At 47.9% G+C, this 27,822-nt stretch overlaps 1 protein-coding gene across 1 annotated transcript; it reads left to right on the top strand.

Moving 5' to 3' along the window:
• The first annotated feature begins 369 nt into the window (after positions 1-369).
• Positions 370-25,838, top strand: NEK8 (NIMA related kinase 8). The gene is made up of 15 exons (XM_015421890.1): positions 370-428; positions 3,067-3,272; positions 8,194-8,426; positions 14,842-14,973; positions 16,734-16,942; positions 17,039-17,118; positions 18,090-18,271; positions 18,628-18,778; positions 19,640-19,716; positions 20,733-20,850; positions 21,040-21,190; positions 22,247-22,410; positions 24,096-24,254; positions 24,346-24,504; positions 25,654-25,838. Exons 1-15 carry the CDS (start codon positions 382-384, stop codon positions 25,680-25,682), a joined length of 2,097 nt encoding a protein of 698 aa, XP_015277376.1. The 5' UTR covers positions 370-381; the 3' UTR covers positions 25,683-25,838.
• Positions 25,839-27,822: the final 1,984 nt, after the last annotated feature.

The raw sequence follows: 27,822 nt of genomic DNA on the forward strand, positions 1-27,822 counted from the left end.
CGTTCCGGCGGGCTTTCGAGGAACAATGAAAACAACAGGGACTGGCACTAGTTAATCGACTCCAGCGCCAGGCTGTAGCGACCTGGCGGGTGGGCACAAAATCAGCTTTAAATAAACGCGTTTTTCGGCACTGTCGCTCCCCCCCCCCCCCCGTTTTATTAAGGCCTTGTGGGTATCGTTTTTTGTTTGTTTGCCCTAATAATGCTTTAGGCCACCCCTGGAAATTGAAAATCAAAGTAGAAATGCTTTAAATGCCATCTGAAATGGATTTGGGTGCGCGCGAGGAATGTCTCGTGGCGGCTTCCGTAGCCAAGTCTGGAAGCGTCTCCAAGGCGACGCGAGACCCCTGCAGCGCGGCCTAGTCGAGGAAAGAAAAGCGGAATGGAGAAGTACGAGCGTATCCGGGTGGTGGGGAGAGGGGCGTTCGGGTGAGAAGTCCGCCGCTCAACTTGTCTCCATGTCTTAAGCCGGTTTCTTTTTCTTTTTAATTAAAAAAACCGTACACTAACATTTACGTTTAATTTGCATATGTAACATCTGGTAATTAATTACTCGGGAGACGGAGGGGTTTTTTTTTGGGGGGGGGTAACTTCCAAGTAACTTTGCAGGCATCCTCGGAAACGCGCTCCACAGAATTCAGACGTGTTCTAGACCCACGTGGAGACTTCTGTGGAACTCTCCTTTTTTTGGAAATAAACACTATTGAACATAACCTGGGCTTCCTCTTGAGTAGGCTTTTATAGGATTGCCTTGCAATGATTTTTCTTCAAGGGACACACTTAACTCGGGTTGCCAACCTCCAGGGGGTGGGCAGGGATGCTTCTGGGGTGATAACTGATCTCAAGCCAACCGAGATCAATTCACCTGTAGAAAATGGTCACTTTGGAAGGGGGACTCTTATCACATTATATTTGGGCTACAATATATTTAATACATTATATTTTCCCCCAAGAAACTGGCTGCTTTGGAGGGTGAATTTTATGGCATTATACACAATTGAGGTGAGGTCCCTCCCTTCCCCAAGCCCTGCCTTCCGCAGGCTCCACCTCCAAAATCTCCAGGTATTTCCCAGCCCAGAGCTGGCAACTCTCTGTTTACGGCTGGTGTGTGACCGGGTTTCGTATTGTCCGGAAATACAGTTTGACTTTTAAAAACCCCATTAGTTGGACCACACATTCACTTTAAAACTGGCTTTTCCTTTTTCTCCCACATGAACAGAGATGTGGGAGAGAAAATGCACTAATGAAAATCTTTCGGTGCAGAAGCATTTTCAGTTCTAAAGGTTCTTTTGGAAAATTAACAATATTGAATGGACTTCATTGCCGATATAATATTAGTCAAGCTTAGTAATTTCACAGTTGTAATTGATGGGTTTTTTTTCAGACAATCATCCCTCCAGATTATGTTAAATAATACATGCAGATATTTGTAAATGAGGGGAGGGGACGTAAAACCACAAATACGTATAATCAAATTAAACGTTTGTATGAATTCACCTGATTAAGTGTGCATATTAAATAAAAATCAAAACAAATTCTTGTTTGTTTCATCTCACATGGTGGATGTAGGGTTGCCAACTCTGGGTGGGAAATATCTGGAGCCTGGGGAGAGTAGGGTTTGGGGAGGGGGATGGACTTCAGCTGTGTATCATGCCATAAAATTCACCCTCCAAAGTAGCCAGTTTCTTGAGGGGAACTGATTTTTGTTGTGTGATCCCCAGGCCCTACCTGGAGGATAGCAACCCTCAGTGGAAGGAATTTTGTAATCCCCTATCTGATATGGAACTGGCAAGTGATGAGGTGCCCCCCTTAATTCTGTGGAAGGAAGATAAATTCTGTTGAAATAGATGAAAGACACCCACATTCATGCCCTATCCTGCAGTTCTTCGTGTGTTCTACAACTAGTGTGTCAGCATTATTGCAAGGCTGAACCTCTGTAAATATATCAACTATTAAATTTCTTATAATGATTGTGATAATTATTATGTAAATACTTGTTTAATCCATCTACATCCCCAGTAGAAACAGCAAAAAACAAAAGGGATCACAGGTATTCAACAGGAAAAACAACACACAAACAAACCCTGCGATATGACCAACATTAGTACGATAGCTTTTAAAAACTTTATAAGATTGCAAAAATTCTCAATTGTTCTTTGTGTGTGCTACAACTAGTGTGTCAGCAGTTATCAGTGCCTTTAGTTTAAACAGTTACTGGAAGTACATGCTACGTAGTTTAAATTTTTACAGATATTAAATTTTTACAGATATTATTCCAGTAAATTAATTTCCAGATAAAGCTTTGCATTTATTTGAATGTACTAATTTAACTGCACTCAATTCAGTTTTTCTACTAATCAGATATTTCACTGCCAGTATCTGTTTCTGTTGGGATATAACATTAACATGGGACACTTTTAACAAGTTTTTGCTTACTAAATATAAGTCAAAACAAATATGCTAGATCAGACCCCGCTCTGTTTACTGAATCAGAAAATTTTCCTTCTCAGTTTTCTGGAAAACCCATCAATATGTGTGAGTAAATTTCTCAAATCACAGAATCAAGTCTTGAGGCACATTAAAGGTTAAAACATTTAAAAAATTCTAGCATAAGGTTTTTGGTATTGTTAAGCCGCAAGATGCCAGTTAAAACCAGTTTGTTTGTGCTGCAACAGACTTAACAAGGAGACACTGTGGAATTTCTCACACGTTAAACTTTCCAGACTGTCAGGCATCTTTAGCATCTCTTATGGAACAGGGGAGTCTTCTCCTGGGTATGAACAACATTTGTTATTTGTAAGCTTCTTTTGTCTTGTGAGGGAATTCATCATTTCACAGATGGGGAAATGGGACTGAGGGACAGTTGCCCAGGGTGATGCCTACTGGGTCCATAATGTCGGCTTGAGATGGCTCCTGTAAACTGAGTCACAGAAGGTCTCAGATTCAGTCTCCCACTGCAGGATCTCAGGAAGCAGGAAAGACCTGGATGGACCAATGGTTTGACTCTGTATAAGGCACTTTCCTAGGTTCAGGTGACACTGATCTGCTTTCTCTGCCCTTCCCACAGGATTGTACACCTCTGCCGGCGCAAAATGGACCAGAAGCTGGTGATCCTGAAGCAGATCCCTGTGGAGCAGATGACCAAGGATGAGAGACTGGCAGCGCAGAATGAATGCCAGGTGCTGAAGCTGCTCCATCACCCACATGTCATCGAGTACTACGAGAACTTCCTGGAGGACAAAGCCCTCATGATTGCCATGGAATATGCCCCAGGTGAGGCGGTTTGCCCTCAGTGGAGGAAGTCTAGTGTACTTTAATAACTGCTAACCTGTTTAATCTCATTTTCAGGTAGGGTGTCGAACTCATTTGTTATGAGGGCCGGATCTGACATAAATGAGACCTTGTTGGGCCGGGCCATGTGTGTCATGAAATGTAATGCCAGGTAGCAGAGATATAAACTTTGTAAAGGACACAGACACAAAGGTTTTTTTTTACTTAAAATAAAAACATGCTTAAAACATCAGCACTCTTGCAATATTTTGCTTATTTAACAGTGTCTGATAACTGACACCTCTTTCTCTGAATTATTGCATCAAAACGGCTGTGCTGTTGCAATCTTGAGTATGCTGTTCAGGTGTGTATCTGTAAGCTGCAAACCTACAATGACCCAGCAGCAGCAGAACTGGAAGCAGAAGCGGAAGACAGCCAGTTCCATTGTGGGCCTAATAGAAGCCCTCCAGGGGCCTGATCCGCCCCCCCGGGCCGCATGTTTGACACCCCTGACAGTCGAAAATCAGTGCAAGAGAAGACACAAGGAGAAAGCAAAGGAGGGAGATGAGGCTGTGATGCTAGAAGTCTGTGCCTTGCATAAAAGATGTGTATGAAAGGAGGCTGCAAAGTTTGCTTTCTAGTCTTGGATGGCCAGGGGAAGGGGGTATGTAGGCCTTTGGCAACACTGAAAGCCCCTCTTTGGCTACTGAGATTTGCCCCTTTTCTCTCTTCTTTGGTTTTAGTGAGTCAAAAGATCAACATACTGAGTGGGAGGTTTGGGGGTATTTTTGTATTTTTATGTGCATGTGTGTATGTGTGCGTGCACCTGGAAGTCATGGCAACCTCTGGTGACTGAGCCCCACTGGGAGCCTGGAGGATATTCAGAGAGGTGGCTGAATAAAGCCTGCCCCCGCCTCCCGACTGCTGATATTCCTTTGGCGGTATCCCATCCAAGTACTTGCCAGAGCTGACCGTGCTTAGCTTCTAAGATCTGATGAGATCCGGCTTGTCTGGGCTATCCACATCAGGGCTGACAAACCTACTGAGTGTTTTGATGAGAGCATTTCCTCATAGTGAAGAACAAAAGCAGCTTTCAGCGCCACCTTGAGGACTAGGAACACTTTCCCTGCTGAATGATGAGGATTATCACAGATCAGCAGTCACGTCAGAAAGCCAGGGAAGTGGGAGAGTGGCATCATTCTCCTTTTCTGCTTGGCAGGATGCCAGAGGCTTCTTGTGCTGTAACCAGTGGTCAAGCAGTTGTCTACATTCACCTGAGGCCGCAATGCCACAAGCTGCTTGGTATCTTTTGGTGATCTCACCTTCTCCTGTGGCCCCTCTGGACCGGCCAGAGGGCCGTGCATGCTGTCTTTTCCAGATCTGTACTAAACAGTGCCCCATCTCTTGGCTACAAGGTTTGTGTTCTATAAAGAAATGCCAGCCACTGGCTGTCCTACTCCCTTCTCTGTGTTCTCCCCCCCACACACACACCTCAAGAGACCTTCCCAGTCTGTGTGGCTTCCTAGCAACACCTGGGGCTCCTTGGGACAGGAAAGAATGCCATTGTTCGCAGGGCCTTGTGGGTGCAGCTGGGTCACTTTTCAGGTTGGGCTTTTTCTGCCTTCCTTCACTGCAGTTTTCCTTCTGCACTTGATTGCAACCGCAAAGCAGTTCCAGATTTCACTGCTGAGCAAGGAAGAATTGGAATTTGATGACCTCTAGGTTGTTTGTCAAGGCAAGCATGTTTGGGGTACTGCTGGGTTGCAAACGTTTTTCCAGACCACCAAGGCCTTGAGGCAGACTCCCCCTGCGGAACGAGTTCAGCTGGTTTGCTTTGGAGAGAGGCTGCCTCTTTGCCAGCAGCTGAAGGCGTTAACCCCTTTGTGACCAGCTGCTTTCCGTCAGTGTCTGTGTGGGATGTGTCAAGATATAATATTTCTGGAAATTTTGTAACGACAGGGGAATTTCCCTCCCATTAATACAAACAAACAGACAGAAGCAAATTTTTAAATTCGTACTTTCCTTTCAAACCTAAACATATTTTATTGTTATAAGAACATGAAATTCATCATTTATAACGTGGCACATACAATTGTAGTATTTGGCATATTTATGAAATTTAAAAGTATAAATGCCTTAGTTTGCTGCAGGGAAAACTGCAAATATGCCCAGTACTGGAGAGAGTGTAGCAGTTTGCAGCTACTTATGCTGGCTTGATTTTTGCCATCTGAGAAGCAACAAAAAATAAAATATGAAGGTAAACAAAAGGTAAACAAAAAACAAGGTAAACAAAAGAAGGTGTATTATTTGGACAGAAACCTTTCATACAGTCAAACTAGGTAAGGCTACCAGTATATTTGTATATCAAGTTAAAGACTAACACTGAAAACACTGGACTATAATAAACACATTAGAGCATATTCCCTGTTGCCCAAATTATTCACATTTAAACAGTAAACACATCTTTGAAAATACATTTTATATGTCTACAGAACACATGGAATTATCATTATCTAATGTGTAGATTGTCTTACATACAAAATGTCACACTACTCTCTTTTTTTGGTGTTTTCTATATTTTTATATGTGCGTGTGTGTGCACGCATGTGCGGACCTGGAAGTCAGAGGTCATTTCGGGGGGGATCGCGGGGGAACGCAGTTCCCCCGGGTGAGGTGCAGGGGGCGGTGCACATGACTAAGCCCCGCCCCCTGCTTCCAGCCGCCCCGCTTCCAGCTCTCATTCAGCCAGGAGGAGGCAGGAGAAGAGGGAGGGTAAGTTGCTTCCTCCCCGCCTCTCCCCACCCCTGCCTGCCTGGGGCCAGGGAGGGCCTTGGCGGGGCTTCCTTGCACTCCCGCCAGCCTTGCAGGTCCACCGCCGGGCCCCTGATGTCAGGGGGTGTGGCATATGCCAATGAGTTATGCTAATGAGTTCCCCTAGCTCTTTTTCTACGAAATGACCCCTGCTGGAAGTCATGGTGACCTCTGGTGACTGACTGTGTGTGCACCTGGAAATCAAGGTGATCTCTGGTGACTGACCCCTACTGGGGGCCTGGAGGATATTCAGAGAGGAGGCTGAGTAAAGCCTGCCCCTGCCTCCTGCCTCTGGTATTCCAAGGAGGTCTCCCATCCAAGTCCTTGCCAGAGTCTACCCTGCCTATCTTCCGAGATTGAGCTTGCCTGTGCTATCTAGGTCAGGGCACCCTACACATTTTGATTGTCAATCTTTCTTGTAAAAAGCATTTCACTCATTCCCATATTTCACAATGTTTTTTTTAAAGTGTTCCCCTGAGTCCTCAGAAAATAAGTTATTTTTGTTCAGTTTTTTCCCCGAGCTGTCAAATCTCTAGGGGTGTATAGGAGCTGTGTGACTCTTCAGTAGACTAGTTGCTTTCAGAATGAGGGTCTGTTTGTCTGACTGTCATACTGAAGGTTAGGAAGGGATATCCCTCCCCCTTCTACTCTCTTGAGCTCATTGGTGGTTTGCTTACAGTGGTACCATCCTGCTTGCAGTGTAGGTGGAATGACTGGTTTATAAAGCCACAACAAATGTTAAGGAGAGTGAACGAAGAGAAATAATGCCCTCTCTTCCCCTCAAAGGCCAGACTCAGTGTTGTCCAATTACACCAACTAACCACAGGTTAAAGGTGGGTAATTGGAAGTATTTTAGTTTCAAAGGTAGTCGCGTTGGTCTGTAGTAGAACAACCAGGTTCCAGTCCAATAGCACCTTAGACATCAGCAAAATTTTCTGATGAAGGGTGTGGTGACTCTCTCTCTCTCTTTTTAAAAAAAGTTTATTTATTCACGTTTTCCATACAAAAAACCCCAAGAGAATATGTCTAATACATAATAGTCCCTTTGTGGAGTTATCATTAAACATTTTTTCCAGTCCATTTATTAACTTTTTGCCATTTTTTAAAAACTTAATTTTATATTTTCCTGATAGGATCATATTTAACTTGTCCATTTCTGCTATTTCTAGAATCTTCGTAATTATTTCTTCTCTACATGATATTCTATCCATTTTCTAACATTTCGCAATAAGAATTCTCGCTATTGTAAGAATATATAATATAATACATAGTTCGTTATACTTAATTCGATCTGTTGTTATATTAAGCAGGTATGTTTCAGGTAGGAGCGGCAGCTCAATCTCCATAATTTCTCAATCAAAAGTTTATATCCTGAAAATCTTGTCGGTCTCCAAGATGCCACTGGACTCAAATCTGAAGGATTTTGTCATATGGCATAGAACTGATCAACAGAATTAATTGCCATAGGATGTCATAGCAGTAACTAGAACTAGGTGGCTTTCAAAGTACCCTTTTCAAAGGACCTCTGTAAAGGACCTCTTACCTTGGTGGCTTTTAGTACATTTCCAGAGTTGAGGTGCAAGATAATGGCCAATGCAAAAATGGCTAACATGGGATTTCCAGAGGCATTTGGCTATTGGCTGGTGGGACACAGTTCAAGACCAGATAGGCCTGGAGCTGATCCTGAAGGGAAGCTCTTGGGTTTTTATGACCAGCTGGACTTTTGCCTGCCAGGGAGCAGTCTGAGGCACCTGGAGATTTTTGGCAGCAGTCTTTGTTATGTATTCCATGGCCGTTTGGTGCAAGAAGAAGAAGAGATTGGATTTATACCCTGCCCTTCACTCAAAGTCTCAGAGCGGCTTACAGACTCCCTTCCCCTCCCCTCCTCACAACAGACACCTTGTGAAGTAGGTGGGGCTGAAAGAGCTCTTTCCAGAACTGTCCTTGAGAGAACAGCTCTGACAGAACTATGGCTTGCCCAGGGTCATCCAGCAGCTGCAAGTGGAGGAGTGGGAATCAAACCCGGTTCTCCTAGATTAGCGTTCGCGCACTTAACCACTACACCAAACAGTCTGTTTCGCTCTCCCTATACTCTCCCTTTCTACCTCTCCAGGTGGTACCTTGGCAGAATTTATTCACAAACGTGGCAACTCCCTCCTGGATGAGGAGACAATCCTGCACTTCTTTGTGCAGATCTTACTGGCTCTGCATCACGTCCACACCAAGCAGATCCTCCACCGTGACCTCAAGACCCAGAACATCCTGCTGGACAAGCATCACATGATCGTCAAGATTGGTGACTTCGGCATTTCTAAGATTCTCTGCAGCAAGAGCAAAGCCTACACGGTGGGCACTTTCCGCAGCTCGAAGTGTTTGTGAGGCAAGGGACCTCTTGGTCTTTTCCTAGAATCGGCATCCCACCAAGAGGGTGGAAAGACCCGAGCAAGACGGTTTGTTTAGATGTTCTCCCAACTTGTGTGCGATACGCTTAAGATGAAATACCTGTGGGGGTGGCTTTTTTAGGCTGAGATATCCACAACAACAAAGAGTCTTGTGGTGCCATAAAGGCTCACAAGGTTATTGTGACCTAAACTTCCATGAGCTGGAGACTACTTTGTTGGATGCTCTGGGTAGACATTTAAAGGGCACCTGAGAGATGTTTCCAAGGGGATTAGATCATGTCTGTGAGCCACAATAGCTAAGCGGAGACTTTATGATGTTCAGATGCACTAAACCTCTGATTGCCATTTGCTAGAGTGGGCTGGTGGGCTTAGAGATGTACAATTCCCAGACATTTTAGGAGGTGGGAACCAAATTTGGGGGGAAATTGAAGGATATGCAATACTCACTACTGCTTTAACAACATATCGCCCATCTTTTATAACTCAGTTATCAAATAAGATTTCACTACTTGTTATATTTTTGGGATTTAAAAGCATAAATGGAGGGCGGTTATTGCAATGACTGCTTGCAGCAAGGGAATTTCCCAGTGCTCTGACCCCTTCCAGGGTTTCCTGGACTTTAGAGCTCTCCTGTGAGAGTACAGGTCGAGTCAGTGGGCCACTAATTGTCCTTTGCAACCCCCTTCACAGAAAACTCAGCCTTTGTTTTGTGGTGCAGCTGCTGGTAGGGTTGTGACCCTGCACGGCAGCAGTTATCCTGAGCAGCAGTGGTTGTGAGGCTTGATGTCAGCCAGCAGAGTGGGTGGGTAGGCTCCCTGTAATGATTCCATGTTTTGGTGTGTGCGTGTGTGTGTCTTTAAATGTTGAGTTTGACGGCATAATGTAAGAAGAGTGATAGAGGGTGACAAGTGTGATTTGGCTGGCTGCTGACTGAGAGGAGGGGTGTCTGAGACGAATCTGTGTGTGTGTGTTTGAGGATTCTGTGTTATGAGAAACACAAGTCTGAAGAGAGTCTCTGTGTGACTTTGAGAGTTATGAAGGATTCTGTATGTGAAGCTTGAAGAGAGAACATAGTCTGTGTGACTATGGAATTCTGAGTCTAATTCTGTGTGAATAAGACCAACAGTTTAGTCTGTGTGACTAAGAGAGTTGATTCTGTTCAGTGTCACACTCACTGTGTGGCTATATATATGAGTGTATAAGCCTGTCAGAGTGGAGTTTGGAGTTTGAGAGACTGTTTGTGGCACCAGGCTTTGCCAGTTATATTTACAAGTTCCTTTCGACAGCAACTGTTCAAAATAACCAGAAACCTATTTTGTTCTTTATTAAATAAATCAATTTTTGGTTAAACTTATCCCAGAAATCAGTACAGTACTTCCTCAGGCCCACATAGTCCTCTGAAGTGCCCAGACCCTGGGTCATACTACCAAAAGAGAGAGAATTGGAATTTTAATTCCTGATGGCACCAGAAAACTACCAAGTTTATGTACTCTGTGAGTGTTTAAAGGTAAAACTGTTTCCCCTATAAGCAAGAACGTCACACTCCCATTTCTCCTTCTTGCACAAGAGCTTCATGAGCTGCCACTGATGTACTGGCAAGGGAGGCACCGCCCATGTGTCCCCTGTGTGGAAGGCCCTTAGGAAGAGGTGCTTATTGGGGCACTGGGGCAGTGGAGGAGATGGCATTGTAGCACTCAGACCTTGGGCCAGAAACCTCCCCTCCCCTGTGTGCTTTGAATTGTCTTTGCATTCTGAGTCAGAGGGGTGGAGGATCCAGCTGAGCGCCAAGTGCTATGTCAATGTTTGTTCTTCTCCCTGTCTCCATGTGTAAAGTCTCCTTTCTTTTTTTTTAGAAAAGTTTTTTATTTTTTAACTACATTAACAAGGACATACATACCTACAAACATACATCACACCTTCTAAACATAAAAAAACATAAAAATGGGGGTACATTGTGCTTACATGTCGCTTATTGCCTCTTTTCTGTTACATATAGCTTCTACCTCATACTAAGCAAAGATTGTTTACCTACAACAATAATGAAAATTAGTCTCTTCATGTCTTCTTCTTCTCTTCTTTTTGGCTATGCATCTTGTCCTGTTTAATTAAGACTATAGTGTTTATGCCATTCATGAAATCTCTGCCAAGTATTTTCAAATTACTCATCCGAGTGGCCTTTCAAGGTTAATATAAGATGTCCATTTCTGCGGCTTCCAGAATTTTATTGATAAGTTCTTCCTTACTTGGCATCTCTTGGTACCTCCAATATTTAGCGTATAATATTCTGGCTGAAGTAGTTATATATATCAAGAGGTAAGAATCGTCACTTTTAAGACTATCAGGAAAAATGTTCAGTAAATATACTTCAGGAGTAAAAGGTATATTACATTTCAAAATCTGTTGGATTAATACATGTATCCTTGCCCAATATTATTTTGCTCTATCACATAACCACCACATATGATAAAATGACCCCGTTTTCTTCTCACATTTCCAACACTTATCCGAGTAGTTATTATCAAATGTAGCTAACTTTTCAGGCGTTCTATACCATCTATAAAACATCTTAGATATATTTTCTTTATACACAATGGATTTTCTAATCTTAATATTTTTTTCCAGAGTTTGTCCCACTGATCTAATTGTATGGTATGACCCACATTCTGTGCCCATGAAACCATCACATTTTTAACAGTCTCATCATGCATTTTATAATCAAGCAGTAATACATACATTTTCTTTATAAAGTTCTGATCGCCTGCCAGCATTAGTTTATCTATTTTAGGCCACTCCTCATAAAAACCAGTCGCTTTATCTTTAGTATACGTTGATTCAATCTGTACCTTTTGCCACCAATTCAGTTCCTTTGGCAACTTTAAATTACCTTTTACATCCAGTAAATCCGCATATCTCATTTCTGATTTTTTTTCTAACAACCTGGGATTTGTAAATGCTTCTAAAAGTGCAACCAGCTTCAAGATCCTACCATAAAATTGTTTTTTAACTGGTTCCCAAACTTTTAATAAGGCTACCCTTAACCAATGTTGTTTAAATGCATGCCATCCTAATTGCATATCATGACCTTCTAATTTTATCAGTCCTTGGTTTTCTAATGTAACCCAATCTTTAATCCAAGCTAGTGCTGCAGCTCTGTAGTACAGAATACAATTTGGAATGCCAAAACCAGCCCTTTCTTTCTAGTCTTGTAATGTTTTAAGTTTTATTCTTGGCCTCTTCCCTTGCCATATAAAGTCTCCTTTCTTTAAGGGTTCCCAGCATAAAGTCTCCCAATATGTTACTAAGGGTGCTTGACATGAGATCAAAGAGATGTGGCCCACTGCTGGCCTCTCTTAATACCTGAGTTATGGGTGTCCTAGGTGGGGTATATACAGTGCTTGGGAGTGCTGTGATTGGCTGCAGGCTTAATTGGTACCCTAATCTGCGCAGTGGCTTGGGGGTTTGGGAGGCAATGGGAGGGCAGTTGTTTTTTCATTGCCCATGACTTCTATGGGAGTTTTTACAGTTATTGCGGCATTTACTTACTTCATTTATAGCCTGCCTGTCTTGCTGAGACTCAAGGAAGGTGACAAAATAAAGAAAACAATTCAGTCAGACAGCATAAAATATCTAGCGAACGATATCACAGGACCAGCAGACCGTGGGAGACAATGCAGTAAAAGCGAGGTGATAACATACAATAAACATTGCAATAGACCACAGTCCTGTTCTCTTATAAAACTAGACCCCATCAAAGTGGGGTCATTTCCTTCAAGACCTCAGCCTTCCCCACCAACATTACCTCCGTCCTGTCAGGATTCGGTTTCAGGCTGTTCACTTTTAGCTATTTGATCACAGCAGTCAGGCACTGGTTCAGAACTAGCATCGCTAGGTCATTTGGATACAGAAGTATATAGAGCTGGGTGTCATCAGCATATTGACCATAGCCAATCCAAACCCTTGAATGATTTCCCCTAAGGGCTTTGCATAGATATTGAATAGCGTGAAGGATAAGAGCAAGCCCTGAAGGACCACACAAGACATGTCCCACGCCAGGGACAACTGGTCTCCCACAGCAACCCCCTGAAACCTGCCCATAACAATGGTATGCCAGTATGGGGGGGGGCATGGAATGGGTTGGGAAGGCTGTTCTGTTCTCATCATGACTGCCAATAACCAGCATGCCAGAGGGGGGAGGCTCAGTTGGAAGGAACCCCCCCCTCTCCCTTCTGGTTGAGAATGGCCGCTTTCGAGAAAAGCTGAAATTGGAACTTTTACCCAGTGCCCTACATAAAACATGGTCTGATTTAATATATTTATTTGGGCTTACATTTAGTAAACAAACTTTAAACCGTACCCCATGTTAGTTTTATTTCTGAATGGCAACAAATATTTGATGAGGAAAACAAATACATCTAGTGGGGTTAAATACCATATTCAAACAAATTCGGCGCTTCCATGTGAAAGTTATTTTTATTGAGACACGACTTGAAAACATTTAAAGACCATATGACATTGCACTCCCCTTACATTGTTCTAAAGTACTGACACCCTTAATCGTAGCATGCCCAAAGAACTGGGCCTGATATTCCATGGGGATTGTTGCCCACATGTATTTTAATAGAATTCCATGGAACACACATGAGGCTGCCTTATACTGAATCAGACCGTCGGTCCATCGAAGTCAGTATTGTCTACTCAAACTGGCAGCGGTTCTCCAGGGTCTCAGGCTGAGGCCTTTCCCATCACCTCCTGCCTGGTCCTTTTAACTGGAGATGTCGAGGACTGATCCTGGAACCTTCTGCATGCAAAGCCAGAGGCTCTGGCACTGAGCCCCAGCCCCAGCCCGGGTGCCTTATCACTTGCATTAGTTATTAGTTCAAATCAGACTGGGGGTGGCAGTATCCAGGGCTATTTTTGTGCAGGAACGCACAGGAACGGAGTTCCGGCTGGCTTCTAAGTTGGCCACACCCAGCAGGAACTCATTAGCATAATAGGCCACACCCAACAGCAGGAACTCATTAGGACTGGCTACATTAGGGGTGTGTGGCCTAACATGCAAAGGAGTTCCTGCTACAAAAAAGCCCTGGGTAAACAGAATAAGAAGCAAAAGGTGGGTGTGGCTGGATGAGCACACTTCTGGTAACATGGGGGTGCGGCCTAATATGCCAATGAGTTGTGCTGTCAGGGGTGCTAATGAGTTTCTGCTGTTGGGTGTGGCCTATTATGCTAATAAGTTCCTGCTGGGCTATTTCTACAAAAAAAGCCCTGGCAGTATCCCTTCCACTACATGAGCGGAAACATACAAATAAGAATTTTAGCTTTGGTTTTGATTTGATCTGCACAGTTAATCAGGTGCATTCATAATTTGGTTTTTTAAATTTGGATTATTGCTGTTTGGTTCAATAAAGCACACACGTTTTACACGCAACTCCTAGGGATAATCACCTGATAAACATTAATTACAACTTTGGAACTGCCCAACTTGCCTCTTGTTGCATTAGCAGTGGCACCATTCATTGTTGCTAACTTTATTAAATAATAAAATTTCAGACATTTTCCCACAGAAAGATTAAGCACTGGGAAAATGAAGCGATTTGTTTTTCTACAGGAAAAAAAAAATCAATTTCTGAAGATCCTTTTTGGAAAATTTTCAGTGGAAAATCCCCAACCCATCTGTTCTTCCATACTGTTTTTTTATTTACACTGAACTCTGTTTGATGTGGGTGAGCATTAAAATGGATGATACTTCCCACACCTCCATCTGAATTCCAAATCCTACAGTTTAGCAAATCCTGCACCACATGATGTCACTCATGTGATTCAGCTCCAGGTGACTGCACTTAACCCTGGGATGGCTTGGGGTGGGTTTTGCCCCATCTGGCTGGCCACCATAGTTGAGGGTGAGTAAGCAGCGTCTTCCGAGTCCAATGGGTGAGTGATTTGGGTTTTCCATGATCACGTTCCTTGAACGATCTGGAGCTCTTACAGAGGTTCCCTAACTTATTTGGCCTACCACTCCCTTTTCAGAAAAAAAAATTACTCAGCGCCCCCATGGACATCTGCCTTTAAGAAGTGGACAAAAAGATGCAGTTTGTGGATCTGCACCTGGATTGTTCCAGCACCCCCGAGGGGGCGGTATTGCCCACGTTGGGAACCAGTGCTCTAGAAGCTTCTTTCTGCACTACCAACTGCCTCTCTGCTTGTAGGCCCTGAGTTCTAGGGGTTAATCTCTGGGGAGAACCATCTTGCCTTTGGATAGTGGCTTGGACTCGAGTGTCTTTGGCTCGTTCCTGCTCTGTGTTTTGTATCCACCCCTCAATCTGCCCTGTGTTCTAATATGCCTTTGCTCATTGTCCTAGGTCGTGGGCACCCCATGCTACATCTCTCCGGAGCTGTGCGAGGGCAAGCCGTACAACCAGAAGAGTGACATCTGGGCCCTGGGCTGTGTGCTGTATGAGCTTGCCAGTTTGAAAAGGGCCTTTGAAGCCGCGGTGAGGAGTTGGGGAGTGGGGCGGGTTGACCTGAGCCATGCTGTCTGAGCTGTGGTCCGTAAGAATCCTGTTTGCTGGGTCAGTCTCAGATCAGAGGTCCATGCAGTCTGGCCTTCTCTGGCGTGAACTCTCTGAATTCTGTATTTTGTGATCCGGCTTGAGAAATGGGTCTTTGCTGTATGCTAACAAATGCCGATAATTGTTTGCCATTGTTTTTAATCCATGTTTTTGTAATGCTTTTGCATAACATTGTAGCTCACCTTGGGTCCTTGTGAGAAAAAGTGAGCTTAAAGTAAATATAATAAATAAATAAAAATGTGGGTCTGCGAGACTCAGGGGGGGGGAATCCCATCTCCCCCCAAACACACAGTTTCTCACCAGTCCCTCTGCGGGTCCCGCCACGGCACCTCAACTCTGGTGGCCAGCTAGATGGGGCAAAATCCACCCCAAGCCACATCTCTGAGGCCCCGACACAGCTGCCGCCACCACTGAGCTTGCTGCAGCTTCCAGACTGCAAGGCAGCCGCTGCAGCTCCTGGGCTCCATGACAGCTGCCGTCGGGCCCACGTTCTCTCTAAGCTGGGGAGTCCTGTGAGCAGAAATTCTACTTTGTGAGCTACTGGCATTAAAGTTGTGAGCAGGTAGTTTGGCTGCTGCATAAAATTAGTTTGCTCTGGAGCCATCTTTCCTGAGCTAAGACAAAAATGTGTGAGCTGGAGGCTAAAAAACTGTGAGCTAGCTCACACTAACTCAGCTTAGAGGGAACACTGCCCACCATAGCTCCCAGGCTCTGCCGCAGCCATCAGTGACTGCACTGGAAGTAGGTGCGTTCTCTGTCCTTGCACAGAGAACAATCTTTTATTGGGGGGGGCAACTTAAACCCCCAATGTATTTTAAAGTGTTTTCAGATTTTTCTACAAACCTGGGGAGTCCCCCAAGTTTGCAGAACTATCTGTTTGGTGTCTGTGTCGCCCCAGTCTATGGATTTAGATGTCCGCAGGTGGGGGCCACATGTACTAAATATATAGATGGGTGGTGGTGGAGGAGGAAAATGGCAACTTGACTGCATGAACTGGTACTGAGTGAGTCATTTCTTATTGTGTGCTCTAGTTTTGTCAATTTCTTTCCCATCCTTTTTCCTTTCTTAAGTAAGCTAAAAAGCATCCCCTTATTCAGTTTACCGGGCCCTTACAGGGCTCGTGGTCCCACTCTGTCAGGAGAGTGGTTTGGCAGTGGGATTCCACCCCATTCTCCCTCTGACCTGATTCTGGCCCGGCTTGTGGAATTTGCTGCCGCAGGAAGTGGTGGCAGCTACAAGCACAGACAGCTTCCAGAGCGGATTGGAGAAACATATGGAGCAGAGGTGCATCAGTGGCCATTAGCCACAATGCATAGATGGAACACTATGTCTGGGGCAGTGATGCTCTGTATTCTTGGTGCTTGGGGGGCAAGGGCTTCTGGAGTTCTGGCCCTGCTGGTGGACCTCCTGATGGCACCTGGGTTTTGGCCACTGTGTGGTGCAGAGTGTTGGACTGGATGGGCCACTGGCCTGAACCAACATGGCTTCTGTTATGTCTGGGGCAGTGATGCTCTGCATTCTTGGTGCTTGGGGGGCAAGAGTGGGAAGGGCTTCTGGAATTCTGGCCCTGCTGGTGGACCGCCTGATGGCACCTGGGTTTTGGCCACCGCGTGACATGAGAGTTGGACAGGATGGGCCATTGGCCTAATGCAACATGGCTTCTCTTATGCTCTCCTGGCTAGAACCTGCCAGCCTTAGTGCTGAAGATCATGAGTGGGACATTTGCGCCCATCTCAGACCGCTACAGCCCCGAGTTGCGGCAGCTCATCCTCAACATGCTCAACCTGGACCCTTCCAAGCGCCCCCCGCTGAATGAGATCATGGCAGAGGCCATCTGCGTCCGGCCCCTGTTGAACCTTTACACGGATGTCGGCAGCGTCAGGATGCGAAGGCAAGTGCCGTGGCTCTGCCCAGTCCTCCTCTTCCCGCTGTCTCTTGCGTCTCCAGATGGCTACATGGTCAGAGATCCTGTCATTTCTTTCCACAGGCCTGAGAAACCATTGGCCGCAGTGCCACCAGTGGCTCATGGTAGGGCTGGAGGGAGAGCTGCCAGCGCTAGAGTCAGGGGTAAGACTGGGGTGCTTGTTGGGAAAGGCCGGCTGGGACCCTTGCCCTGGTTGTTCCAGCCCAGAGTGTTCTGGTTTGGGCCTGCACCCCCTACTGGAGCCTCCAGGGTCCTCCACCTCCCACAGGGCGCTTCCTTCTACACCTCTGGCACAGCCAGCATCCCATTAACTAAAAATATGGAAGCTGTAATGATGTACAAAACGCTTATAATCTCACAATAATGATACATAAATGGACAGTCAAATTGAAAATTTGAGCCCTGAGCCCGTTCGCGGGGAGGGTGGGGTATAAATACAATAAATAAATAAATAAATAATTCCCAACAAGTATCAGAAAGATGGACAAACGTCTCCGGAGTTTTGGCATTCGTTTCGTGAAGAACTTCTTCCATACATCAAGATGTGCTATACAGAACATAATATGCATCATGATATACAAAGTGTGTACCATTATCCAGGCAGTGTCTGGGCAATAAATATTTGTTATAAAGCTTGTATTCATACAGTATGTTACAATACATACAATACAATACAATACATAAAATATTTGTTATAAAGCTTGTATACATACAATATGTATACAATACAATACATACAATATTTGTTATAAACTTGTATACATACAATATGTATACAATCATTATAACAAATATTTATTGCCCAGACACTGCCTGGATAATGGTACACACTTTGTATATCATGATGCATATTATGTTTTGTATAGCACATCTTGATGTTTGGAAGAAATTCTTCACCAAACGAATGCCAAAACTCCGGAGAAGTTCGTCCATCTTTCTGATACTTGTTGGGAATTAATAATTTTCAATTTGACTGTCCATTTTTGTATCATTATTGTGAGATTATAAGCATTTTTGTACATCATTACAGCTTCCATATTTTTGGTTCTCTTCACTAGCTGTAACCCCTCCGTTTTGTTAGCATCCCATTAACAGCACTTTCTCTTTGACCCAGGATCCCGAGCCCAGTCAGCCAGGCCCAGCATCCCTCCTGCCCCGTCTTCAGTTTATGCCTGGGGGGGTGGGATCACCACCCCTCTCCTCCTGCCTCTGCTGAACACAGAAGTGGTGCAGGTGGCCACCGGCAGGACCCAGAAGGCAGGCGTGACCAAGTCTGGGCGGCTTATCATGTGGGAGGTGAGAGGGCCCAGAGGTCCCCCGTGCATGGGGTCGGGCCCATTTGCTTCACAAATGCAGGCGTGTGGAAAAGGGAAATGGCAGCTGACTAAATAGACGGGTGCTCAGAATCACACCTTGTGGCCTGTGAGTCTGTCCTGTTAATTCCAAGTCTATGGGAACAACCCCGTTGTACCAAGATGATGTCAGCGCTTTCTGTGCATGCTGGGGGGGGGACGCTTCCTTGCGTCTTCAGGCATTGCATGGCTAAGCCCTGGCACTGAGTCCGCATCTGGCTCAAACTGAGCCCTCTTCATGCTTGGGGAGGCGTTCACCAGCAGCCCTGCTAAGAATGTCTCTCCCCCCCCCCCTTCCAGCCTCCCCCAATCGGTGCCGCTGTGGGGCCCTCGCTCCCTGGAGCCACAGAGCAACTGCAGCCTCACCTCGTGTGCCGTTTCCTGGAGGGCCAGTCTGGGGTGACCATCAAACACGTTGCCTGTGGGGACCTTTTCACAGCTTGCTTGACAGGTATGATTGTGGCAAGGGGCCGTGTGCTGTCGCGTGTCCACCAACCAGAGGGTGGTTGTATGTGGGAGGCCAAATGGAGACCCTGCCAGGTGTAGTCCCAGGGTAGTTGTTCAGGGAGCACGCATCGGGTTGTGTGTTTGCATTTCCGGTGGGCACTGGCAGGGGTGTGCGTATCCCTAGGCTTGTCAAGCAGTAGACCCAAAAAGTGCTATGTATAGTGGGCCTTTTGGCGTGCTAAAAACAACAATGCAACATTCCTTTCTTAAAGAGAGCACAAGTGTTGTTTTTTTTAATTTCTCATTGTTGCAAGGAAACTTGGAAGCACACCTTTTCCTTGGGTCAATTTTTTCTTTCTCCAGCTCCTTGAGTTTGCAGAAATTGAGACAGAATTTGGGATAGGTGGCTGCAGGATGTGGTTGTGGATGGTGGGGGAATACACTGAGCCTTAGGGTATTATTGTGAAGGGCGGGTGACCCTGTGGGCCAGTAAGTCCTCTGCCGCTTATGCTGCAGTCTGCCTGAGAAGGGCTCCTGGGTGCGTAATCCTGCTCCTTGCTTGTGGGAGCTGTAGAATGTGGTGTAAGAACACTCTCAGGGGCATCCCAAAGCAAGTCGCTTGCTTGCTGGTCTGATGTTTCTGGATCTATGCCTACCTGAGGTCTACCTCGTGCACCTCCACCTCTAACAAGCTGCTTCTTTGGACCCAGAGCACAGGGGGTTGTCAGCCCCGTGGCTCTCTCGAGTCCCCCCGGCTGCAGGTCTCACTTGAGTGCTGTGCGGTCTTGGGGGCATGCAAAAGGAGACGGCAGCCGGGAGACCGTACTTGCAGGGAAGCCCCAGCACCTCTCCTTTGCACCCACAGACAGAGGAATCGTCCTGACCTTCGGCAGCGGGAGCAGCGGCTGTTTGGGGCATGAGACTTTTGTGGACGTGAGCCAGGTTTGTAGGGCCCGGAGGCCGGGTTTTGTGGGGTTTCTTCAAGTGAGAGGGAAGCCTTGACGCCTGCCGTCACCTATGAGCCTAGGAGAGAGAAGAGTTGGGCCCATGGCAGTGGGGTGAGAAAGACGGCCTGGCCAGGGCCGGCTCCAGCTTATTTTGCACCCTAGGCGAGGATCCCTTATGCCCCCCCCCCCGTGCGCCCACCAATTTTCAAAAATAAATGCATTTTAGGAAGAATAAAAAACACAAATAATCAAGAAACTCCCAGAGTACGGGGCCGGGTGCAGTTTGGTGCCCCTAAGGGCCATCCCGCTCTAGGCGATCGCCTAGTTCGCCTAGTGAGTGAGCCGGCCCTGGGCCTGGCTTGTGTGTTGAAGGACAGGAATCCAACTGCTTACTCTGCTGTTTGCCAGCCTGGCCCGGTTCTACCAGCTCTACCAGAGGCTTCTTTCAACAGTTGGTGGCGTTGCGGGGGGGGGGGGGGGGTGGGGGGGGGGACATGGGGGGGGGGGGGAGTATGGGGCTGGACTGCTTTGCGGCTTCCTTGTGGCCACAGGTCAGGTCCTCCCACAGCTCGGCTGGCACTCCCAGCCTTGCAGTGGGTTCTGTGCTCCGCCGAGGACCACGTTTCCTTTTCAAGAGGGTTGTAAGCCAGACCTCGCTAGCCACAAGACCTTGGACCCTGTCTCCAGTCCTGGGTAGGCTGAAGAGAGACCCCAGCATGGGCCTCCGGGGCGGCACCTTAGCATTCTCTGCTTCTGTGAGATCTGGGGAGTTGGGTGTGGAGAAGGCAGGAGTTCCTAGTCTATTGGAAAGCAGCAACAAGGACCAGCTGTCAGCTGCCACAAACCCACATTAGTGAAGGCGGGGCCACAAAAAGCATTTCTGGCGGGAGGAGATCTAGCGGCTAGGTCAAACGGGGATAACAGAAAGGGGAGAAGGGGGTGTCCATGTCTGCAGGATCAAGGATGGGTCTGGCTGGCAAAGCTGAGCGGCTGTTCGTGTTTTCTCCGCAGCCCAAGATCGTGGAGGCCCTGCTGGGTTACGAGATCACACAGGTTGCCTGTGGTGCATCACACGTCCTTGCCGTTTCCAACGAAGGGGAAGTCTTTGCCTGGGGCAGAGGGGAGAACGGTGAGTGACTCGTTTCACGTGCAAGAGCACTCAAGGAGGGTGGGCTCTCCGCTCTCCGCAAGCATCTCCGGCGGGCTGCGGACCAGACGATTCCAGCCCCACACTCTGGCTTCCTGGAGTGTGTCCCTTCCTCCCCGGAGAAGCCCTGGCCTCCCTTCAGCTTTCTAAGACCTCGCTTCCCTTTGCCAGGACGCCTGGGGCTGGGGACGCAAGAGTCCCACAATTCCCCACAACAGGTGCCCATCCCCGCCGAGCATGAGGCACAGAAGGTCCTTTGCGGCATCGATTCCTCGATGATCCTGACGGCAAAGAACCAGATTCTCGCCTGTGGAAGCAACAGGTCAGGTGCAAGGGTCACGGCTCCGTGTTGGGCCAGAGGAGATGCGGGGCCAACTCTTCTGCTAGGCTGCTGGGGACTGTTGGCCTGACCAACATCGTAGGGATCTGAATATTCCTGGGCAGGGGGGCGGGGGGGAGTCCTTCAGCGCTGGGTCCCAGAGTTGTATCTCAGTCTGGTGATGCCACAGCCTGAACTACAGCAGGCAGACAATCCTGTCGTGTTGCCTGGGCAAGGGCAGGAAGGGTCTTTATATCAGGCTTAGGGTTAAGCATGTTCCCTTGCATGGCTGGAGAGAACTTGGGGCACGTACATGTGAGGATCTCTGGCCAGGAGCTCTCAGGTTCACAGAAATTCTGAGGAATGATACACTAGACCCAGGTTTGCTTACAATGAGATTTTTGACACCTTGACGCAGAGAGTACTCCATATTTCTGTGTTATACCTCTGAGGATGCCAGTCACAGCTGCTGGTGAAACGTCAGGTCCTACAAGGCCAAGACTACCGCCAGACAACCTGGAAAATCTACAACAGCAAATGAGATTTTTAATACAGCGTAAAAGTCACAGAAAATGCAGGCTTAACCATCCATCCACTGAGCCTCGAGTGCACGCACACACAGCGAAACTTAGCCAGACCCCGAGACCACAGGCTTGACTAAAACTACATATCTTATACCCTCAAAGCTGGCTACCAGTCAAGTGGTCATTAGTTAAGCTATCCCCAGCACTTGGATGAGCTGGCCATTCTGCACCTGGCGTCCAGTGGGAGGAAGAAACATCCTGGGCTTTGAAGATAAGTTCTGCTAACAAGCGTGAGAGTGGGAAAGTTTCCTTGAGAGTGGCTAACACTGGCCCTGACCTGGATAGCCGAGGCGAGCCTGATCCCATCAGATCTCAGAAGCTAAGCAGGGCCGACCCTGGCAAGTACTTGGGAGACCTCTAAGGAATACCAGGGCCAGGACGCAGAGGAAGGTAATATTAAGCCACCTCTCTGAAATGTGCACGCCCCACTAGGGGTTGCCAGAAGTTACCATGTGCTCTTCCTCCTACTCCCCAGGTACAACAAGCTGGGCTTGGACAGGATCTCATCTCTAGAAGAGCCCCCTGTGGCGGACCAGGTGGAGGAAGCTCACGTTTTCAGCTGCGCCCAGTCAGCTCCCTTGTGCAAAGAGGCCGTTGTGTGGGCTGACGTTGGAACGGCCCATTCAGGAATAGTCACAGGTGTGAATGGGGAGCTGCACATCCAGAGGCCTGCGTGGCAATGTTGGCTTGTGGCCCTGGGTTGAAGCCAGAACTGTAAAGGGAAGGGGGAGATAAAAAGAGTGCTTCTGAGGATGTGCAAAGAGCTGTTCACTCACTACTGTGCAGTCACAACCCCAGGCAAGCATCTAGCCTGTTCCACCCTGAAAGTTTAGGATCAATGTAAATACAACACGAATATTCACTAAGCATCTTACATGTACCACTAGAAAATCCACATCAAAATATGTTACTCCCCTTCCCCAAGCGTTGAGCCAGTTTGACTATAACATTATTCCCCAAAGCAATGACAGGTCTTCTTTCCCTTTGTCTCTTTATGTACCTCAGGTTAATCAGAAAAAGCTTGTGTTGATAGGATCTAACAATCTGAAGGGAAACACATTTCCACACAGTGCGTAATTAACTTGTGGAACTCCTTGCCACATGATGTGCTGACGACTACTGTCTTATATGGCTTTAAAAGGGCATACAGATGTGTGCTAGATGCCCACGGACTAATGCAATAACAAAAGAGACAAGATTAAAGCCATAACATCATTTAGTGTCAAGTAATGAAAAACACACTTATTCCTTCATAGAAAAAATACAAAGGTCAATAAAATGACACACAGCAGTCTGCTCCAGACTCTCTCAGTAAATATCCTTCCAACAATCTTGTATTCTCAAAAGCAGTCTGCTCCAAATGCAATCTCTCGTTCAACACTTACTCCGGATATTTAGGCGTTTCAGACCTCTGGTCTTTCCTCAGGAACAAATCCTATATAGGAATCTCACATCCAATATTACCTTCAAGTCATCTAGCACACTTCTGTATATATTTCTTCTTACCAGACTGTCTTGAGATTGTGTGTTATTCTTGTGGATTGTTTAAAAGGGGTTAGACAAAACTATGAGGAGGGAGGAGCCCATCAATGGCTATTAGCCATAGTAACTGAATAGAACCTCCATGTTCAGAAGCAATATACCTCTGAAGAACCACTGCTGCTGTGTATCAATGGAGATGCTGGGCCTTGGTGTCCCTTCTTGTGGGTTTTCTAGAGCATCTGGTTGGCTGCCCTGGGAAGCCATCTGCTGAGCTGGATGGCCCTTTGGTCTGATCCAGCAGGGCTTTTCTGGTGTTCTTATCCCAAAGCCTGATCAGTTTTGCAGCTTGACCTGAAAGACTTGCAGAAGGTGTTTAGGCCTGGACTTTGAATGCCCACAGAGTGGCGTCCCATACTGTCGGGGCAGGCAGCAGGTATCCACCCCCCGGTACAGATGTCCAGTTTGGTGTCGCGGTTAGGAGCGCGGGACTCTAATCTGGGAGAACCAGGTTTGATCCCCCACTCCTCCACATGCAGCTGCTGGTGTTATCTTGGGTCAGTCACAAGTTCTCTCAGAGCTGTTCTCTCAAGAGCAGTCCTCGAAAGAGCTCTTTCAGCCCTGCCTACCTCACAGGGGGTGTCTGTTGTGAGGAGGGGAAGGGAAAAGAGATGGAAAAGCCACTCTGAGACTCCTTCAGGTAGTGAAGGGCGGGGTATAAATCCAATCTCTTCTCCTTCCTTGCCGCTGCTTGGTTGTGGGCATGATGCCAGGGATGCTCTTGGTCGGTGGCCTTCTCCCAGAGCAGCAGGGCTAACCAGCCTCCCCATCTTTCTCACTGGCAGCCTCCGGCCAGTGCTACACCGTTGGCAGCAACCAGCATGGCCAGCTGGGCCCCATCCCTTGCCGCGCCAGCCGTGTGCCCTACCTGGTCGAGGGGCTCCAGGCCATCAAGGTCATCATGGTGGGCTGCGGCGATGCCTTCACGGTCGTCGTGGGAGCGGGTGAGTAGGGGAGGGGAACCACGGTGGATCTGTCCGGCAGCCCTTTCAAGGATGCCCGCAGGAGTCACGCGCGGCTGCCGTCCTCATGCAGATGGCGAGGTGTGCACCTGGGGGAAGAGTGCCAGAGGGCGCCTAGGACGGAAGGACGAAGAGTCGCGGAACCCGGGTCCCGTGCAGCTGGAAGAGACCCACCCATACATGGTGACGTCCGTCTCCTGCTGCCATGGAAACACTCTGCTGGCCGTGAAGCGTAAGTCGGTGGGATCCTGGAAGTGGAGTTTGGGAACTGGGGCATGTGTGTTGGGGGGGCTCCACATTCACTTGCAGGACTTGCTGACTGCCAGTTGGCAAGCTGATGCAAGGCACAGTCTCCATCTCTTTCTCCTTGCCACCCATCTGCCCACATGCAGGTGCCAGCTAGCTGGCACTAGAGTTGATAAGTGGAGGCAGGAGCGTGATTCAGAAGGCCCTTGGTGGCATGTCCCCGCCTACCGCCTCTGCCTGGAGCCAGCCTTCTTCAGCAGCCGTTCGTCTGAGATGCTCCAAGCAGACCCAGGGCCAAGTGACACATTGCTAGGAGGCCAAACGTGCTGAGCGAGAAGACCTGTCTGAACCGCCAGTGCAGCGTGCGGAACGGTGCCGCTGCAAAGCGAGCAACTATTGGTGGCTTGAGGCGAGGAAATGTTTTGTGGCCAGCGTGAGGCAAGCAAATTGTGTCTTGGGTGCGACAGCCAGTTTGAATTCCAGGTAGTTTCTTCCGGGCTCTCAGGTGCAGAGCAGCCTGTGTCGGAGCTAGATAATCACTTGGGGGGACTTTCTGACCGAGTGACAGCCTGCCGCTGGGATCTGTGGTCTCCAAGCACTTAAGTGAGATTCAGCAGCAGTTTCTTTTTGGCCCAAAGCCCGTGTGATCCTCCAGTCGCTTGCTCCTGCACTGCCTCGCACCGTCCCCCTTCCGGTTGTCTCCTCTCCCCTTAAATCTAGCCCCAAACTGGCTGGCAGGGCCCGAGATCAACCTCAACCAGAGGCACTGCCACTGTGGAATCCTGCTCTGTATTTTCCGGGTGATGAATGAGCAGTGAGAAGGCTGAAGCCTGTCCAGTAACTTGGAGCGGTGGCGGCTGTGGTGCTGGCGGTGGGGAGAGGCTGCAGCTGGAAAGGAAAGAGAGGAGAGACTGCCAGGCCCCTAAGAGCCTCCTCCTTCCCACTCAAAGACAAAGCCCCCTTCTGTGTTCATCCCTCACTGCTCGTGCCAACCACTGTGCCCGTGCCAGTCCCATTTCCGCTTTCCTGGATCCCAACAGTGTCCGTAAAAGAGGGACAGAGGCCAGCAATCAAAGCTGCCCCTCTGTCAGAACCCCCCCCCATGACTCCTGACTTGTGTGCTTTTATGTCTTAGCAGCAGTGGAGGAGACCTGCCCAACGTAAAAGAGGAGCAGGCTAGGAGGAGAGGCACAGCCACCACGACTCCCCTCGCCTGCAACGCAGCTCCTTCTCGCTGGCCTGCTTTCCCCTTTCTCGCATGGAGCCCTGACTCTACAGCAGCCTAGTGCCACTGCCCTGGGGCCAGGACCAAGCCTCCCTTTCTCTGCCTTCCTTGCCTCGGATTGCTCATGAGAAGAAAGGCTGCCAAGTGCCCCAGGAGAGAGCAGTGCACCCTGGGAGATGGACCATCCTGACCGATCATCTCACAGCCTCCTCTCCTGTGTGACTTCAGGAAAGGGAGCAGCCGGTCCACAGTTTATCTTTACGGCTTTCTCCCGCTGACTCAGCTTCTGCCGCGTGGGCCCTCGCACGACTCCTGCAGAGGGAGGGTGTGGAGCGCCTGTTCCTACAGCCCCGGGCACCGCCAGGAGTGATTCAGCACCCAGGTTTGCAGAGTTCCCGAAAGCCGCTTTCCCTGGTGTTTCTGAAATCACATCGCCAAATCCTCCCTACCTGGCAGGAGCATTACCCTCGGCTGCTTGGAATCTTTACTTTTTCCCTAAGAATCTTCCAGACTGACACCCCAGGTGGGATGAACCCTGGCACTTTTCTCCTAGTATATCTCTCCCCTTTCTCGCTCCTATCAAGGGACCCCTGACCTACAAGTACCGGTTTCCCAAGCTCCTGTAAGCAGCAGGCTCCAGCAGCTGCTAGTTCACAGGGGGGGGGGGGGTTATGGGTAGAATTCACCAAAGTTCGAATGCTGCTTCCCCCCCACACCCCATTTTCGCATACTTCAGGCTTAAAATGCAAGCCGAACACTTGCCAGCTCTTTTCTTGCTTTTAATACCTCACCCTAACGGTTGCAGCATTATTGGTGCAGAACAAATGCTTGCTTATCTAATTAAAGCAAAAGAATCTGTGCCTTTGACATGTGCCAGTTGCACATGGACTCGCTTAGCTATTTATACTGCAGCTGCTCAGGGGCTTTGACCCCCCCCCCCCAAGTGGCCTTCTGTGGAGTTAGAGCATCAGTGTGCCTAGCCAAGCGCTGGCTGGCAATGGCTCTCCAGGGCCTAAGGCCACAGGAAGGTTTCTGACATTTTCTGGGATCCTTCTGACTGGCGATGACTGGATTGCACCTCAGGCTGTCTTCCTTGCCCACTGCATGTCAGGGACATCATGAAGAAGAAGAAGAGGGGGAAGAGGAGGGAGTGGGGAATCAAACCTGGTTCTCCCAGATTAGAGTCCACACTCCTAACCACTACACCAAACCAAGAGACAGTGGCTTACTTCATCTTTCATGGTTGAGAATAATAGTTCCCAGCTTCATCTCTTGGTGGAAAGCACCATCAAGTCACAACTGACTTACGGCGACCCCACAGGGCCAAGGCAAGAGTCATTCAGAGGTGGTTTGCCATTGCCTGCCTCTGTGTAGAGACCTTGGACTGCCTTGGTGTAGTGGTTAGGAATGTGAACTCTAATCTGGGAGAACTGGGTTTGATTCCCCACTCCTCCACATGAAGCCAGCTGGGTGACCTTGGGCCAGTCACAGTTCTCTCAGATCTTTTCTCTCACGAGCAGTTCCCAGAAGAGCTCTCAGCCCCACCTACATCACAGGGTGTCTGTTGTGGGGAGGGGAAGGGAAAGGAGATTGTAAGCCGCTCTGAGACTCCTTCGGGTAGTCCATGGTCCTTCACGGTGAGGTGCAGAGAGGAATTAGGGAGCACTTTTTGCATGTGGAGCAATTCCCTCTCCCCCAAGAATTCACTCCAGTATTTCAGTTATTGCGACTGGACTCTGTATATGTAAGTCAGATCCAGATGCAGACTCATAGCTGACAGGAAGGAGGGGGTCAGACATGAAGCCAGCAAGCTCCGAGCACAGAGTACTTTGGGGCTTACCTATATTAACAACTGTGGCTGAGGTAAAACGATGGTTTTCCATCTCACACACAGCTAGAATGTCACGCCTCAAAGGGACAGATTGCTACAAACTGTATGGCAGGATAGTAAGCCCTTCTTGTTGAAGGAGAAAGAGCTGGATGATCCCAGAGAAGGACAGACTCCCAAAGGGAGATTATAACTTCTCTGGACACAGGATGGAAGTTCTTTTCCACTTTTTCTTTTCTTTTTGGATGGGC

This window comes from Gekko japonicus, unplaced genomic scaffold, assembly GCF_001447785.1.
Source record: "Gekko japonicus isolate JY-2015 unplaced genomic scaffold, Gekko_japonicus_V1.1 scaffold21, whole genome shotgun sequence".
Lineage (NCBI taxonomy): Eukaryota > Metazoa > Chordata > Lepidosauria > Squamata > Gekkonidae > Gekko > Gekko japonicus.

What these genes read in the sequence shown, in the direction of transcription:
- NEK8 (XM_015421890.1), top strand. Translation starts at nt 382, where the DNA reads ATGGAGAAGTACGAGCGTATCCGGGTGGTGGGGAGAGGGGCGTTCGG. An exon ending in CTCGCCTGTGGAAGCAACAG is followed by an intron (nt 21,191 to 22,246) that starts GTCAGGTGCAAG and finishes CCTACTCCCCAG; the next exon opens with GTACAACAAGCTGGGCTTGG. An exon ending in CCATTCAGGAATAGTCACAG is followed by an intron (nt 22,411 to 24,095) that starts GTGTGAATGGGG and finishes TCTCACTGGCAG; the next exon opens with CCTCCGGCCAGTGCTACACC.